The sequence below is a fragment of the Glandiceps talaboti genome, chromosome 2, assembly GCF_964340395.1.
Source record: "Glandiceps talaboti chromosome 2, keGlaTala1.1, whole genome shotgun sequence".
NCBI lineage: Eukaryota > Metazoa > Hemichordata > Enteropneusta > Spengelidae > Glandiceps > Glandiceps talaboti.
The window spans coordinates 6,165,746-6,184,949 of NC_135550.1; the positions used below are offsets into that span (position 1 = coordinate 6,165,746).

General features: G+C 34.6%; 1 protein-coding gene across 1 annotated transcript in view; it reads left to right on the top strand.

The window, feature by feature from the left end:
* Positions 1 to 14,831, top strand: part of LOC144448950 (polypeptide N-acetylgalactosaminyltransferase 2-like) — a 64,982-nt gene extending 50,151 nt beyond the window's left edge. The window contains exons 8-14 of the mRNA XM_078139338.1: positions 2,565 to 2,668; positions 3,502 to 3,628; positions 10,775 to 10,867; positions 11,468 to 11,551; positions 12,321 to 12,447; positions 13,001 to 13,120; positions 14,363 to 14,831. Of these exons, the coding sequence (XP_077995464.1) occupies positions 2,565 to 2,668; positions 3,502 to 3,628; positions 10,775 to 10,867; positions 11,468 to 11,551; positions 12,321 to 12,447; positions 13,001 to 13,120; positions 14,363 to 14,530 (823 nt within the window). The 3' untranslated portion in view covers positions 14,531 to 14,831. The remainder of the gene's footprint in view (positions 1 to 2,564; positions 2,669 to 3,501; positions 3,629 to 10,774; positions 10,868 to 11,467; positions 11,552 to 12,320; positions 12,448 to 13,000; positions 13,121 to 14,362) is intronic.
* Positions 14,832 to 19,204: the final 4,373 nt, after the last annotated feature.

Below are 19,204 nucleotides of genomic sequence, written 5' to 3' on the forward strand. Positions count from 1 at the left end.
CTGCAACTGTTGTCGGCTTTTCATTTACTCCTGTTTTCCTTTTTTTGCACACGACATTTTGTAAAAAAAAAAAAGAAGAGAGAAATTTGATTATTTTAGGTACCATAGCTGCAGTGAAGCAGGCTAGCTGTATGTAGCAATGAAAGTGGTTATATCTATATGTTTGTGTTTTTTAGTCTCCCACTGGGGGGACTATGTCCATGCATCTGTCCATCTTGTATCCCAATTTCTTTTCATTTCTTTTCTGGTTGCAATTCTCGGCACCTGAATTAGAATATTACTGCCTGGGCACATCAAAAAATTAATGAACGTTCGATTTCATGGTCGACACCATAACTTCTACTCAACACGCTTCACATGAAAATTAGTCGACCTTCTTGTTCTATTTTGACCGTCTAGCATGAGGTAAAATGCTATTGCAGGTACCGAGAAATGATTCCAATTCACATTTTCTGACTTCCGACTTCTCAGAAAATGTCTGAACCGTTTTTAGCTTGTGAATCAAGATGGTCAAATGGTTAGTGTGGCCTGCTTTGAATCTGCACTTGGTAGGTTCGAGTCATTTGTTTCTGAATGGCTACTAAACATCCACACACAAAAGTTGTGCCCGAATAGTGGCCCAGGGCTAGTTTTCGGAAAACTCCGGTAGTGTTTTCTACTGCATTTTCCAGTGTTTTTGTTCAGGGTAGTAAGTACCGGGTTTCCTAAGGTTCCCAAACAAAATTATGGTAGATTGTATATGGGAAACTATGCAACTTTCAACCCCCATTCTGTTACAGTGTTACTGGTGTTTCCCAAACCTTAGCAATAACATTTACTTTCACTTGCATGCAGTCGCAGAGAACACTGCACGCACTTGGGTAAATATCCCGAGTATTAAAGCATACATGTGTTTTGGATATATTAGATATATAGATTTATTAATGTTTCTAAAGTTATCTATTTTGTTAAAAAAAAAAGATAAATTTATACACAAGTCTTTATAAAATCTGTAGGAGCCTAGAGTTCCCCCTAATAGTGTACAGTCAGTAAAGATATGCCACATCACTGATTGTTAGTATATAGTTGTGTTTGTTCACGTGTATTATACCAGTACACCTGCCAGCATAACTCACTCTTTGACTTTAGTAGTTTAATTTCCTCTTTACCCTGTCACAAACAGCCTTGTATTGTCAAGAACATGACACATGTGCAAAATTAATGATTTCCTCAATGACTTAAGTATTCTTAAAATATCCGTAGTTGGACAGTTTTCATGTATAGCAACTTTTATGCCGGAATAGGGGGAACAGTTATTACTTTACTGGTCAGAAATAACAGGAAATAATAGTGTATCGAGTGGTATATATTTTTATGTGTGTGTGTCGATTACTGTGATCACAAGATTGCCACAAACACTATGAATATTTGCAATATTTATAACAGTTTCAGTAGCATTAAAGTAAATATTTAGACATATTGAAACAAATTTCATTTTTTGTAGAATTGATGATTTTTTTGTAGTACATTGTACTAACATATTAGTCTGTGTAGACTAATAGAAGTGTTCACATTGAGTGTGACAGCTTAATATGCCAACTGATTTGTACAATGTAAAAAAAAACACATGTTGTCAAACGCTCTTATATGTAAATTGACTACAAGTGAAGAATACGTTTTTGAAAACAAAATACAAAATGAAAAAGACAAAAGGGTAAAAGTGTAAATAAATCCAGTAGCTGAGTTTTCTTCACAGTATACCTGTTAGATTACTTTTGTATGTATGAATTGAATAGTGTGAGTTTGTATACGTATTGTGTGCATGCATGTACATGTACTGTAGATGTACAATTGGGGAAGTATGTAAACATAGTCTACTACTTTGTATTGTATTAATTGATACTTTAAGTAAATATAACATTTCATTTTTGGTTTCAGGTGTAAACAACTTAAATCAGTTAGCTTCTCTATTATGTCAATCTGTTTACTAATAGGGTGCGGACCTACCTACATTGATACACTGTCATGCACCGTACTTTCAATGTCTTCACCATAGTTAACATTTAGATCAAAATATTTTATATATATATGTATATATATATGTGATAAACAGCATTTATTGAAAGGGGGACAAAATTGAGGTGACTGGTATTATCTTAGCTGCATTTCTTGGCCCCAGGCTTTGGGGACCCAGAAATTCATTTTCACCAATCATGGAGCCTCTCTAAAATCCAATCACGACCATGTTGGGGTGGGGATGGGGGTGGCGGTGGGGGTGGGGATGGGGGTGGGGGTGGGGATGGGGGTGGGGGTGGCGGTGGGGGTGGGGGTGGGGTTGGGGTGGTTGGTTGATTCAATACTATTAAGGGTATCTGATATTAGAAGTAAGTCATTATATATATATATATATAAAAACTTTCAAAAAGTGTGTTGATGGTAGTACAGCTTTAAATAGACAATGTATGGTATACATGTAGGATATACATTATACACTTCCCTATGATACATTTTGTCTCTAGTATCCATAGTTGTTTCATATTTCATATTATCTTCTAAAATCTGAATTATCTTTCTTTATTCCCCAGGACACCGATGATTGCTGGAGGTCTATTTACAATTTCAAAACCTTGGTTTGATGAGCTAGGAAAATATGATATGATGATGGATGTTTGGGGTGGAGAAAATTTAGGTAAGGTGTTTGGTGTGTCAAGTAAAGTTGACCTCACAGCCAATAAAAAGTTAGCAGGTCTTTTTTGATCTAACTATAAAACAATGCACAAGGGAGGAGATGTGAATTTGATGGTATGATATGATAGGTTTAAAGAAATGTCACATGGGTATCACATGATCAATATTTACTGTGTGCTACCTCTTATTATCATTGGATATGATTTGTCAGTTGGAAGTCACATGGGTGTCATGTGATTTTGGTCCATCGTGAATAGGAATGATTTTTACTTTAGCTCAAACTTTGTCGTGAATTACATTTATTGATTCATATTTTGTGTTCAACGTTGTTGTTGTTAACATTGTTGCCGTTTCTGATGAACTCATTATATAGTCATACGTCATACATAATCAACCAATCAGCATGCAGCCCGGCGATAAGGCAGAGGATCAAATCAAAATTTATTGTGTGATGTAAGTTTCATTTACAAGTTGGAATGTGCGTGAATTCTTGTGTGATGTAAGTTTCAGTTACAAGTTGAAATGTGCGTGCATATAAAGAACAGAGTTCCAGTGTATTCTACTACTTGCTTGTATTGTCATTTCTATTACTGTTGTTTTCCGAACCCCCTTTTCTATTGTGAGTCATCCACAAACTGATTAGTATTAGCTTTCCAATATTTAGTGTATATCAAAGATCTTTTAGAGTTCACCGTAATATAACATACATCAAAAATGAAAACGGGATGGTCTCAAGAAAACTCAACACTGAAGGTTCCAAAAACTCTTACTAGATTTTGTCTTTAGCATCATCGGATCAGCCAAATATAACTAGTTTATGTTTATTGTTTGCAGAAATTTCTTTTAGAGTGTGGCAGTGTGGAGGTACACTTGAAATTATACCATGTAGCCGTGTTGGACATGTTTTCCGAAAACAACACCCTTATACATTCCCTGGAGGCAGTGGAAATGTCTTTGCAAGGTATTGTCATAGAATGTGAATTAATTTATTCAGTTTGAACAACTTAATTTGTATCTTTCATCAGATTTCCTTAAACCTGCACTAGCTGCAACTGACTCTCTCACAGTCCTCGGAGCTACACATGTGGCTAAAACTTGAGTTGTTTTGTATGTACTGATATCTACTGCATAATTGTACTCGAATATCCCTGTACAGTGCACCCTAATAGATCACATAGGGCTAACCTTTCATTGACGTGTTAGTGCGACACTCTGTGTTAACGCGAAGCCCGAGGTAGATATCAATAGACACAAAACAACCCAAGTTTTAGCAACATGCGAAGCTCCGAGGACTGAGTGTGAGAGAGTCTACAACTGGGATATATTCACTAGAAATTGGTCAGTTACTTACAAAAAGGCATTGCATCTGTTAATTAGTGGTCAGTGTTATCTGTCGGTAGTGTAGTGGCAAGTTTAAATTTTGAGCGATAGCTAGGTGTGAATCTGTCATCATGTTCAAACTGTACTAGTTGTAACTGGAGTATCATTTCGGGATCAGACAACCACAATATACTAGTAGAAACTGAAAATGCTTATAAAGTACCAATAATTAGTACTGTACATGTTAATCAGTCGGTATTATCAATAAGCAGTACAGACACAGGCTGAAATTCAGATCACACTGATTTTTAGGTGCAGACCTAAAAATCAATTTGATTTGATTTATCGTGTATACAGCTTCAAAAATATGTTTATTCACGGGTTATTCAATACTGTTCACAGTATACGATATTATGAATAAGTTATTGTACCAATTAAACACAGTATTACAAAAGGTTCATTCCTGTTGCTGCTAGTGCAGGTTTCAAGTAGAGTATCAGTTATTTTATTATTAGGAAGGTTGTCAAATCTATTGAGTTCACCACCATTTTTACCGAGTCTCACACCCAAAACATTATGGTGCAATGTATCAAAACCTGATAGTTTTACCAGATTTCCCCTATCTGTTATCAAGGTTGTCAAAACTTAGCAAAAACTCACTAACCAATGTTAACTTATCATAACTAGACAACAAGTCAGTGCATGTGTAGTCAAATTATAACCCATTAGCTTTACTTTGTGATTGGTTACCAGTACAGTAGTTCAAAGTGAAAATATCATGCCATAAGGGTCAGTGCATTTAGTGAAATTCATTAGTAATAGAAGTGTTTAGGGTAAAATTTATGGGAGATGTGTTATGACAAACACTGAAACAAAAAACATTGCCCACCCACACTAAGCTTTGAAGAAGATTGATTTTTATTTTTTTGAAAAAAATCTGTATTCACGTCTGCCAATATTTGAGGTTTGCCGATAATTTAAATTTTCCTGAGGACTTCCATTAGTGTGCGCAGCAAGAAACCTGTGTTATGCCGAGGCTCTGAAATGTCAATGTTGCCAATAACAGCCAATTTAACAGCAAACTTTTGATCTCTGCAGATATTAGTCTTCCTTGCTGTATTTTCAGCTCTCCAAATTGTATCATCAAGACAGATAGAAAGTAGAAACGTGGCCAATCACTATGGCTTTGTTTCTTTTGAAGTTTCACCGTGTAGCTATTAAAAGTGGGCTAATGAATGCCAGGTAGTTGTTATACTCCGCTAATGAATCACTAAAAGTTGTTTCACTTGCTTGCCTTCATGATTATACAGGAAAATATAGTAGCTTAACTGAAAAGAAAGCAGAAAATGTCAGATGTAAATTATGAACATTTTACTGCAATTTTTGAAACCGCTAAAGGGTTTATTTTTTGGGAAGCTAAGAAAATGACACTTTTTATGCAAAAAATCTTTGAAAATAGGAAAAAGGAAGCAAAATATGAGACTAGACCGCAAGATATGCTTAGACTTCTGATGATTTGGCACGACATGTCGGATCATACAGACCAAAATATCAGATATGTGATATTAGAGAAATTTGATAGTTGTCAAGACAGCTGAAGGTTTAGTTTGAACTGAGAAATAGTAGTTTTAAGCAAAATGTCTGAAAAAAAGAATGCGGAATGTCAGACATAGAATTAAAAAAAAAAATGTGTAAGTTTTCAAAACAGTTTAAGGATTATAGCTGTGTTAGTTGTGAACTAAAAAAATACACTTCTATGCAAAATATCTGATACCAAAAATTTGACATTGAACTAAAATTTTTGTCCATGTGTTTAGTTGGAAATTTGAAATCTAACAGTGTTATACAAAATCTCTGAAAACAACATCAAAATTTTGAGTAAAAATAAGCAAGCAAATTGTAAGGCAGCTTACTGTTCAGAAGATCAAAACCAACTTTAATCATTTGTGCAGAAATCTCCGAGTAGTGCTGACTATGCCAACAGTAGAGGTAAAGTCTAAAGGCAAAAATAGAAAAAAAATTGTTTCTGAGAACAAGATTTGAGAAATAGGGTAGGTAGGTCGGGATTTTATTTTAGTTTACATTTTATTTTTGTTAAATTACTTTGACCCAAAGACAAGATACTCGTTGGTCACAATACTTCCATAACAGCTGATGAGGTGTAAAAGAAGTAAATGAAGACAATTATGCGATTCAGAAGTAGACAAACACAATATGCAGACTGTGCTGTTATAGGCTGAAATGACATCGTTTCTCTCTGAGTGTGATTTAAAAAGTAACCAAAGATACTTAGGCAAGAAAATGTACAGCGAAATAGAAGTAAATTGTCATAATTTTACCATTTTACATTTAAAAAGTGTTTTGGGTTGGCGACTTTAACTCAGGACTGTTAGGTGATCGGAAACACAATATTTTAATTTTGTATTTTGCCTTAGGTCGGAAAATAGAATTGTATTAATAGGATAGTACTTCACTATAGATCCCATGAGGTGTTGTTTTTACAAAGAGAAATGAAAGACGAACTTTTGTATTCTACAAGGTGAAATTGAAAACATGAATTGGGAACGTAATCTAAGGAAAACGATCCCAGAAGGTGTGAGCAGATGTGCAATTCATCACATTACATAGAAAAAATGTGAAATGAAATGATATATGATTGATACAAAGGAAGTGAGAAGTCTGGCAGGGTGTGAAAAGATTGTTAATAAAACATGTAATCTGTATGATTCGTGTAATTGCGTCGTGAGCAAAGATGTGATTGTAAGTCTGGGTGCAAAGCATGATGGGATATGTGAGCAGACGGACCTGATTACCTGAAACCCCTGAAAGGCTGACAACCTGTTTCCAGGGTAAAACTACATAAATTTGCTAGGAACCAAGGTAAAGGGTTAAACAAAAAAGACTTTTATTTGTTTCTAACGAGTATAGGTGAACAGAAAGTGTGCTACGATAAATGGTGTGTCATAACTTGAAGTATTAAAATCGTAAAGATGTCAGACACTACAGAAAGCCTTCAAAAAAGCAGTATCTTTGTCATGAAAGTCAGAACTATGCAGTGATTGTTTGATGACAATGAAAAATAGCTTATAAAATATGGTTAGATTGTGTATAAGCTAAGTTGAATCAAGTCTCTAACTTGAGTAGTTGTAATGGTTACTTTGTTTTACAGCGGATTTCAAGTTACTGTTCACCGTCTCTCTTTGATGCAACATGCAGAAACCAATAAGAAATGTGCACATGCTACACTTAAAGATAGCAAGATTGAATGAATACAGTGTTTTGCAACATATTGCCTAAATGATATGAGCTGACGTGCCACCATGCAGACATCAAGAGCAGATGTCAAAACATTGGTGTTTGCATGTCTGTGTCTTGTTGAAGTACATTGAAATGGTTTATTTCATTCAGACTAAATAAATTGCCATCTTGCTATTAAAATCTAGGATTTGCAGTTTCTTGTTGATTTCTGTATGGTTGTATTAAACAGCCACTAAACGGTATTTTGAAATCCGCTGTAATCTAGAAACATTACGTAAGTTTATTCCTACTTTCACATGGTGAATCATGTCTTAAGAAGTGGCACAGCTCTCAATGTGTATTCAGCTATTATGTGAGTTGCCAAGACTCTCCATACACATTTTAAAGCCCAGATTAAGGTGTGAAAGACAGTTTTCTAGCAGAGCTATAGAAAAAGTTGGCCAGCAACAAAAGAACTATTTTCTATAATCGTCAAGACTCTATGATAAGAGAATACTAATGTAAGAACCTGGGAATGAAATCCTGACCTTTCAGTTTGACCATCTCTAGTGCATTGTGTAGACTCAGATATACCTCTAAAGAAGCTATGTCTGTACAATAGGATAATTCTTTTTTTCAAGACCAACTTTTTTCTATAACTCTGCCAGACAACTTTTTCATTCCCAAGTTTTAATCCTAATCTAAACTGTTCTGCCGCAGTGGCAGACTTTGAACACTTTTCAGTTTATAATCAGTATTCCTCTGTTGATGCAATAGTCTACAGTTCGGTTTATGGCAAAACTCATCACAAATTCACAACTTAGTCTTTTAAAATCTTTCACCACTTTTTTTTTTTTTTTGGGGGGGGGGGAAGTATGTATTTCAGTTGTTACGGGTAACAACTTGTGGATTATATTTGAAGGACCCTTTAGTCAAATTTGATATCACATCCAATAGTGTGAACGTGCTGCCTTGGTGCTTATCCTTTCTTAGAGCGATATCTGATACTGTGATCAGCTGTGTCCTTTGGGAATGCGAAACGTAATGTTACATAGTTGAAAGTGTTATCATGACATCATTTATACATCACACAGGTGTTATCTTCTCCTATTACAATGTAGTTACAACGGAAGTATTAAGGCTAGTATTAAAATTACATATTGAGTCTATTCGGTTTCTGCTGTAAGTATATGCATGATTTCTCTGCAGCTTTCAAATTATTTTTCACCTCCTGCATTTTTTTGGTTGAAAATAGTGATTTCTCACTTACACTTGACAGTCAAATACAATTGTACAATATTCAAGACATTGGATATTCTCGTTAGTGCCCAAAAAAAGAAACAATGGACTCTGTCCGTGAGCCTGTTCGTCCATGTGCGCATCCGTCTGTCCATAATACATCATTTCTCAGACATTCAATATCTGATTTCTTTCAAACCCGGCACAAAGGTGACATATTGTATCCCTTTGTTTTACAACATATTCAAATTTGAAGTGAAGTGGCTGAAACATAAATAAGTAAAAAAATAATAAAATCAATTGTGAATAAAAGTTCTAGTTACTTAGGGAACAATTAGATTGCTTAAACTAAATTTGAATGATAATCCTCGGATATTTCATACTGAATTGGAATTGACTTGTCAGCATTAAAAGAAATAGCTTGCCTTTGCTGTAAATGAGATGGAAAGACTTACAGATAAGATTATTATTGTGTCTAAAATACATTTTACAAACAAGATCACTTTTGTGTCTAAGTACAGTTTGCTAACATCATACATTACAATTGAATCAACTCCTTTTTGAAAACTCCACTCAATACTGAACTTGCAAACCCGCCATCTTGTATAGCCTGAATGTTGCATCTTGGGAAATATGAATCAATCAGTATTGTAGACAATATTGTTATGTTGTTTGTAACCACAAATAATGTAGTCATGGATACCCTGACCTTTGTAGGAGGTTTATTTCATCGATAGCTCCAGATTAGGTGTTATGATAACTACAGATAATCCTACAGTCCTTTGTGTCTGAGCATGCTCAGTCTTGATTGCAAGTTCTCTAATAGGGAACTTGGCACTTATTTCAGAGCCTGTAACAATTGCATGAGATTAACTACAAAATTGTTTTACAAAAATGTTAATCAACTCAGGTTACAAGACAACACTTTCAATACCAGAAACATTTTGGCATAATTCAAATTTCAATTTTACCATGTATTAAAACCAAGCGTAAAAGTGTTACATTTATTTTTATTTTGATAAATGTAATGTTTACAAATAATTTCAATGACGCTTCCACTAATCGGCATAGTCCAAAAAACATAAAATTGACAACTTATTCAATTATAAATTTTATGTTGTGTAGACTGTAGTTTAGACAAATCAATGATCTTGGTTGTACATGTAGACTGTAGTTTAGACAAATCAATGATCTTGGTTGTACGTGTATGTGTAGACTACTTTAGACAAATCAATGATCTTGGTTGTACATGTAGACTGTACTTTAGACAAATCAATGATCTTGGTTGTACGTGTATGTGTAGACTACTTTAGACAAATCAATGATCTTGGTTGTACGTGTATGTGTAGACTACTTTAGACAAATCAATGATCTTGGTTGTACGTGTATGTGTAGACTGTAGTTTAGACAAATCAATGATCTTGGTTGTACGTGTATGTGTAGACTACTTTAGACAAATCAATGATCTTGGTTGTACGTGTTTGTGTAGACTACTTTAGACAAATCAATGATCTTGGTTGTACGTGTTTGTGTAGACTACTTTAGACAAATCAATGATCTTGGTTGTACGTGTTTGTGTAGACTACTTTAGACAAATCAATGATCTTGGTTGTACGTGTTTGTGTAGACTACTTTAGACAAATCAATGATCTTGGTTGTACGTGTTTGTGTAGACTACTTTAGACAAATCAATGATCTTGGTTGTACGTGTTTGTGTAGACTACTTTAGACAAATCAATGATCTTGGTTGTACGTGTTTGTGTAGACTACTTTAGACAAATCAATGATCTTGGTTGTACGTGTTTGTGTAGACTACTTTAGACAAATCAATGATCTTGGTTGTACGTGTTTGTGTAGACTACTTTAGACAAATCAATGATCTTGGTTGTACGTGTTTGTGTAGACTACTTTAGACAAATCAATGATCTTGGTTGTACGTGTTTGTGTAGACTACTTTAGACAAATCAATGATCTTGGTTGTACGTGTTTGTGTAGACTACTTTAGACAAATCAATGATCTTGGTTGTACGTGTTTGTGTAGACTACTTTAGACAAATCAATGATCTTGGTTGTACGTGTATGTGTAGACTACTTTAGACAAATCAATGATCTTGGTTGTACATGTATGTGTAGACTGTAGTTTAGACAAATCAATGATCTTGTTTGTACGTGTCTGAATTGAAGTGAACGTAGTTCAAGACTATAGCTGTAGAGAAGTTCACTAACAGTTTACTAATGTCAGTTTTGCTTTAGCCCATTGCTTATTTCTTTCCAACTTTTAATATTTCCGTGTGTCTTGCATTTTTCACAGGAACACAAGACGAGCTGCTGAAGTATGGATGGACGAATACAAAAAATATTACTACGCAGCAGTGCCTTCGGCGAAGAATGTACCATTTGGAAAGTAAGATGTATCCGGATATCTCAAAACAAATGAAATATTCATTAATAGTGATTTCCACTTTGATGTGTAATGTAATATTGAGCAGACGGATTTGTAGAATATTTTTAACATGCGAAACATGAGAAGTGAAAGTCTAGGAGTATCATAGTTTCTGAATATTTAATGAGTATGAGTTCAAACTGGCTAACAATGAGTGTATAGTGTAACAACCACAGTTTACGTATTTTTATGTCTCTCCACATTTAGTAACATGGGTACTCAGATAAATTTCAGAATCTTTTTAGGGTAAGCAGGGACCTATGGATAGGGGTTTTCAGCTTTTGTGGTGCTTTGCAGTTATGTCATGTTGAGTTTGTTAACCATGAATTGTTATGTAACCTCCATAAATGCCCTGTGTGAGAAGGGTACACATTTAGGGATTTTTCATGACAGAATGACTTATTTAAGGTGACACATCCCCATCCACCTTTTTTATGGTCTATGTTTTGGTCTGCCCAATTCTCATCCATATGGCCACTTTTAAGTTGTGACAAAAATGACACTGGTGGCAATAGTATATTCAGTTGTGTTGATACATTTTTTTTCTTTCGATCTCAACAGTATTCAAAGTCGAGTTGAGCTTCGGGAACATTTGCATTGTAAACCGTTTAGCTGGTATCTTGAAAATGTGTATCCAGAACTCAGGTGAGAAAACTAGACCATTGCTGACTTGTTGAAGAATCAGGGTTTGTAGTCAGCTCTGAGATTATTTATGTTACAGGGGAAAATAAAGAATTGATCAAATTTGACCCCCACAAATGTAAGATAAAGAATATCAAAGATGCTGTTTTTGGCTCTGGAGGTAGTGCATGAACAAATAGACATATGTACAATATTTAGTCAACAGCGCCCTCAAACAATATTGTTCAACACATTTTTTTGATTATTTACAACCAGAAATGAATAATACATGGTATATTTTGTAAAATTAGGTAGGGGGACAAGAGAAGTAGCTAATGTTGATTTTTTTTCACCAACTTTTAGCGACAAACTATCTTCATTTGATGTATTTTGAGTCATTCACATCTTTGTAATAGTCTGCCACTAGAGGGTGCAATTCACATGAACTTTACCTCAATACCAGTGAAAAGAAAGAGCTAATTTCCAAAAAAGGTTGAGAACAATTTTCTCAGATTTTACTAAAGTGTAGGAAAAGTGTGTTAAATCCACAGATATATTTAAATATTCTCTGCTTCTATCATATGTATATATACATGAAGTCTACACGTTCAAAGAGCTGTACTCTAACTTTTCTAGTGAATACTCATAAAAATCCATGATTTTTTCACAGGGTATACTTTAATGTATCAGGAGTGATTTCAGATTGATGTTAATGTAATCTGTGAACCTAAATCGTTACTTAAAGGATAGCGATGATTTTTGGATTGACATAAATTTATCACATTATTTACAGGGTGCCAGATAAAAAAGACGTTGCGTTTGGTGCTTTACAGCAAGGTCATATGTGTATGGATACACTGGGACATTTCACAGATGGCACTCTAGGAGTCTATGAATGCCACAACACTGGCGGCAACCAGGTAATGAAAAGAGTAATGTAACACTTGCCATATATTATAATAATGTCTATGATGGAAATTATAATATGTATTCTGCTTTTCACAGAAAATAGAAGTTAGAACTCTGTCCACAGAGTGTAGAACATGAACTGTTCTGCCTTACTGTTTCTGTGGCTCTTTGCCTCTCCTCTCTGTCTTTCCAATTGTCTTTCTCTCTGTATCTTCCTCGCACTGTCTCTCTCTCTCTCTCTGTCTCTCTGTCTGTCTCTCTGTCTCTATCTCTGTTTCTGTCTCTCTCTGTCTCTCCCTTATGACTTTTTTGATACATGATGTATTTCATTTGTATTTTGTACCATAATTTTCTGTGTTGGTTGACTTTACCATGTCCATGTCATTCTTGATTAGATATGTACCTAGAGACACGTACATCTATGCCTTCAAACCAATGAGCAATGTATAAATCAGATGATATGTTGATCTTTAGAGGTAGTTTGTCTATACATGTATAAATTTATGTGTGAACATGATGGCATTCATTTCACAATAATCATATCTGTACTTTTTTCCACCATAGGAATTTGCTTTGACAAAAGACAAGGCCATCCGACATCAGGATCTGTGTTTGACTCTGATGGACCATAATTCTGGTGGAGTTATTAAACTGCATGGTTGCAGTGATGTCAATCCTAATCAGGTATAAACACAATTCATAAACTCATCTACGTTTTCAAACTTGTTTTCTAATTCTGATTGGGGGGGGGGGGGGGCAAGATCAATAGTTCAATATAGGATTAAAAAAACTAAATTCTTTTTACTTTTGGGGTGGGGGGGGGTTGTTTGAACCGTTTTAGTTGTCATCTTACAGAAACAATTTTACTTTTAGTAGGTCAGTTTTGTATCACTAAATACAAAATATTTGTAAAAAATGTCGTCAAATTGAGAAATGGAAGGATTTTCATCATAGTAAATACATGGCACTAAGAGCTATTCTTCCTCACTAACTGATTTTGTATTCATAGCACTACATACTACTACTACCACACATTTGAAATTGATTTGCAGTTTTCAATTTTGGCCAATTTAGTTAAGGGGGGGGGGGGGGGGGGTCTTAGACCTAACTATAATAATTTAGTTTTTTATCCTACTACATTGAATTATTGATCCTCACTCGTTAGTGGAAAGAAGAAGGTTACAGTAGTTACATGTACTCGGTTACTATACACCTTTCAGTATCATTTAACTATGTGTACTTAACTCCTTGTCATATTACTGTCTTTTGCTTTCACGCCATTTTACCTTTTTAAATTCAGTGTTCCCTCTCTGATGAAACAGCCTTTAAAATCTTGTTCCAAACTCTTGTGTGCTGGGAGGTATCATCATTATTACATATGTACCACAGAGTACTTACGCTGGTGCGCGCAAATACAAAATGTACTACTAGTGGTATTTGCACTGCAGTGCAATACCGAAAACATTATTGCATACCTGCAGGCAAATGACATGCAAATGAGGACGTGATCGTTCGCTACACACAAAATCACGTGATTTTGACGGAAATTTGCCGTTTCAGATAAAACATATGTAATAATAAGAGAACCCCCATACCACATGAGTTCCAGTGTGGGTACTCTGGGGTATTTGCACACGTGCGTGCGGTGTTTTCTGCTGCATTTTCACTCATTACGTTCGTGAAAATACGAACACAGAGGACACTGCAAGACTCATACAAATACCCCCTGAGTACGCTACACTTGAACTCGCGTGTCATGAGTTTTCATAGTGTCTCTCAAAGTCACATCATCAGCTCCAATATCACATTTCGACTGCATTCGAATATTACCAGTTTCCATGGAATTTCTACCAAAACTTTGGACATTACATAATGATATACTGTGATGATGGTACATCTTTCTTTCTGCATTGCTTTTTGTTTCAGAAATGGGAACAAACTTCAAACAACCGTCAGATGAGATTCAGAGGTTCAGATTTGTGTATTGATAGCAAAGATGCAGCAAACAAAGGATTACATGTAGAGAAATGCAGTAACTCAATTATCACCCAACACTGGAGGTTTACAATGGACAATTTACATAGAAACCTTTAATTTGTATACCTTTAGCCAATGAAAAACCACCAAAATTTTACATCAAGATTGTTGATTGGCTAAGCTCTTTCAAACATCTGTTTATCATCCAATCAATAAATGTTTATTCTTTAGTTTCTATTGTCTTTAGAAGGCACACTTTTCTAAGTCTTTATATCTCCTGTAAAAAGCCATTTTTTCAGATGGAATGGATATAAATCAGCCAAAGATTTCACACTTTGGGGTTTAAAGTTTTAGTTTTTGAGTAAATGAAGAGATGCTGTGATCTACTATTTACTCAGTATTATTGTATTTTCAATATGCAAATTTGAATCAAAATTTATATTGTACTGCTTATTTTTATTCATTTTAAATGGGTTTGTGTTTTTTACAACTCATGTACATGTACTGACGCTGTTGTTAACCTGATATTGGTTTTTTAATCTTTTTATTCCACTCTGAAAAAAAGTCCACCTATTACTAAGAATACCTGAAACACTCCTTTTACATTGTTCTGCTACTGGTCACCATAGCAACAATCAATGTATATATGTAAACTGTACTGTGCCGTACTTTTCTTGACATGCAGGCTAGTGTTCAGTTGTTCATACCTCATTTTGAAATCTATCTTTTAAATAGATAGTGCCATCTAGTGGCAGAGTGAAGTGGTGGAGGAAATATTGAACTGTCGCAATTAACTGTTCATTTGAGATTCTCTGTCTCACTTCACCTGCTAGAGTGTGCTGTCATTTGGCCATGTCACTGCCTTACTGTGTTGATAGAGGGCGCCTGCCATAGTAAGGACATAATCACTGCAGTAAAACAATCATCGGGGGGGGGGGGGGGGGCACATACTGGGATAGATATTGTATTTTGTAAATGTCTGACTGCAGATTTTGTACCAATGTGTGAAAATTTTAAAGTTTCTTAACATCATCACACACATCACATGCATTCATTTTTAATACTTCAATGCAAGTGTCTAGGTGACCAGGTGATTATTTTAACTGTCGGCATTATCTCAGCAAGATAAGATGAATAACTTGTTGTCTTTGTGTATTGAAAAGCAATATTAAACTAGGTACTATCATGCAAAGCTGCAGTTGGTAATAATTCCTGTGGCAATTTTGTTTTGTTTTACAATGTTCTCTTATGTGTGTCTTCCGAGGGTAGCAGATTTCTTATTATGTCAGAGTCCAAGAGACTGAAGGTATTTATCATGGTTAAGGCAAATGAACAGATAATCTGCTGATCAAGAACTTGACAGTGAAGAGAAACACACAACCACAAACAATGTCAACATATCTGTGCACCATATACCATAAACACACACACACACACACACACACACACGTTGACATAACTGTACAACACACACACACACACACACACTACACACGCATTTATTGTTGGACACTGAAAGCAACTCAGTCCACAAACATCACCTTACAACAGACTTGTATTTGCTGAATTTGGTAGCAAGCCAGTTCTAAAAAATGAAAGCACATGATATCATAGTGTCATAGTCCAGATCTCGAAATATTTCTGTGTTATTTTTTGTTTCTTGAGAAGAAATACTGACACATTTATTTATTTATTCTACTTACTGAAACTTAATTCTTATCACCAGGCAATCTGTAGCATTGTAGTTATGTAAACTAAAATGGTTGATGAGATGAAGTCATTTTTTGTGTGCACCCAAAACACTTTGGCTAGCATCAGGATATTTTAACTTGTCAACTCTAAATTCTCACTTCAAAGCACAAACTGATACGAATACATTTTTGTAGTATTACCAAACTCAGAAATACTGGGTTAATTATTTCAGCTAAATCACTTGGCATTCTTTCACTGTTGTTTTATAACGCTCTACACTTGTCATTTGACAGCAGGAGTGTTTTGTATACTACTACCACTGTACCAGTATTTCCATCACCCAGTCACAGTAACAGTGACAGTTGAAGAAGGCTGAGTGATTTGGTTGAAATATAGTGGGTAAATTATGTACACTCCGAGTTTGGAACTACTACGAAATATGATTCCAGATTATAAAGGAACAACATTTTGAGTTGATATGAATGTAATACTAGATGAGTTTTATGGAAGCAGACTTTAAAAGATAGTATCTCAAGTTGGATCATGTAACCTATCAAAACCCTCTCTTTGGCACAGCAATGTTACATTTTCAGTACTGTATTGAGTTGCATTTCTAGAATGCAGATGACCAATTTCTAGAGTATGGCTTAAAAAAAAGTTCCAAAAATTTACACTATGAAGAAAAAAGTGCAAACAAAACATACTTGTGGTTTTATAGGGTATTTCATTTTATTGGGAATTTAGTTTTAATGCTGAGAAAAAAAGACCAGTTATGATGGCAGCTTTGGTTGCCGTCACTTTCATCGCTAGAAGTATGAATGTTAGAAAAAAATAATAAAGGAGACACTTGTAAAGGTATATTACTGAAAGTGCCAGGAAAACGGTAAAAAAATAAATACATAAATAAAATTCAGTGCAAAATTACAATATTCTACAGAAGATACTGCAAGAACATCAAGCAAATAATATGAAATGTATTTTAATTTGTGCATTAAATGGAATCTATATATTAACTCAAAACCCACCAAGTGGCAATGACTAAAATTTCTGAATCCTTCATGAGCTTCAGGAAGTCTTGTGAATAGCTTTTAACTCGTAATTCCATTTATATATAATTATAAATATTTCAAAAAAAGTCACTTAATGCCAAATATTACAATTTCATGGGGGGAAAAAGAACAAACATTGAAATATTAAAAAGAATGGGAGAATTGAAAATCTCACATATTTATTTTTAAATGAAATTGTATTTGATATAAAAGTTTGAATCTTTTTAAAACACTGACTAGATGTTTTTTTCTCTTGACTCATTTAGATAACTGGGCTCCATATTGCCAAATTCTTTTTTCATCTCTTACTGCTTTTGATGTGTCCTAGAAATGAAAAAAAAATTGAAATAGTGCCAACTTAGGTAATTCCTATGAAAAAGAGCCAAAAAAAAAAAAAATGTTTAAAATGATTGATTTACTTAACCTGTATGAAAAGGTTTCGTTTTCAATAATACACTTGTGGATATTTTTGGTATTTCTTGTTTGTCATGTATGTTTGTTGAATTTAATTTTTTTTTGTATATTTCTATATACTGTCTAGTGATTGTATCTTTTGTGTTATTTGTAGCCATGTACTATATATAAAGCTAGCTAGCTCTGTAGATATGTATTTCCAGTCTGACAAAGCATGTTTCTTCCGTTTTATACAGACGATTTCATTTTTCACATGGAATATTGTCAACTTGGAAGACATGTTTAGTTTACTTGAATGTAGGTGTTTGTTTTTTTATTGTTTACTAGTGGTGTAATGTAATTTAAAGCAGTACTGATGCCGGGGGTTGTGAACAACAACAACAACAACAACACTTTTTCAAATTGAACTGTGAACAATTTTAAGTTGACTGAAACCCAACAACTGTTAGGTATAAAGACTAATATGTCTAAAGAAGTGCTTCAACATTCCGAAGAATGTCAGTTTATATCCCTGACCTATGACCTGTGACCTGCTGGACTTTTATGCCCAGAACTCTCTATGTTAAATTCTTCCAGATCAATTTGAGGTGTGGTGCATGGTGGGGGGATAACTTAATCCTTTCATCTAATCAACCCCTTACATTTTCAGTTTGGGACTGTCGACTTATAAAATAGAGGGGGAAAATGGAGGTATATGAAGGATTTTCTTGATGAATATCTCCTCAATAAGTCAATGCTAAAACCAGCTGAAGTAACAGACTTTTTCATTAAATCACACCCTCAGTGTAAAATAAAGTAATTTTATGATTGGATGAAACAATATGGGTAAAGACACAGTTTGCGGCATGCTTCAAAAGAACATTATTGAATACAGTACTCCATGTCATTGGCAATTGGTGATAAACACAAAACTATATTGATTTCAATGCTCACATCATACATACCACTAGAGGGTGCACTTTATGGAAAGGTCTTGAGACAACTTAGTCCTATATTGTTAGTTGTCTACCTGTTCACAACCCTCAGGATCTTACATTGTCAATTTATTTAAGAATGACTGAAATGAAGGAACAAATGATGATAACTTTGTTGTTTATGTAAATGAAATGGACATTTTAACAAGATTGTGGCAAATGCTATTATGTAAAAAGTTATAACTTAAATAATACACATTTAATGTCTAATACACATGCATTTGCAATTTTTGTCGGCACAGATGCAATGGGTTATTCAATTCAAATTCACATGTGCCATGTATGTTTGTGAAGCTGTAACCGCTCTAGCTTCAGAGTCATCTGATGTCTCAAATACGGCTTGGTCCAAACTTTTTTCAGTTTTGGACCCAATGTAGATATTGTACCCTTTATGTGATGATTGTCAATGTCATGCTGTCAAACTAGACTGGGTTTATGTTTTGCTGCTTAAATGTACTTCTAATCGCCGGAATACACAGTACTTTTTGTTGCCATTATCATTATTATTATCCTAGTAGAGGTAGATGAACAATTTTAAAAAAACGAAAAAAAAAGTTTTAGATTTGACTCCCCAGTGATTTTCTTTGTGTAACTTTAATAGTACATAATCTATAAATGATGTATTAAAGGAAAGGAGTAGATGAATTTGAAATGGTCCTGCA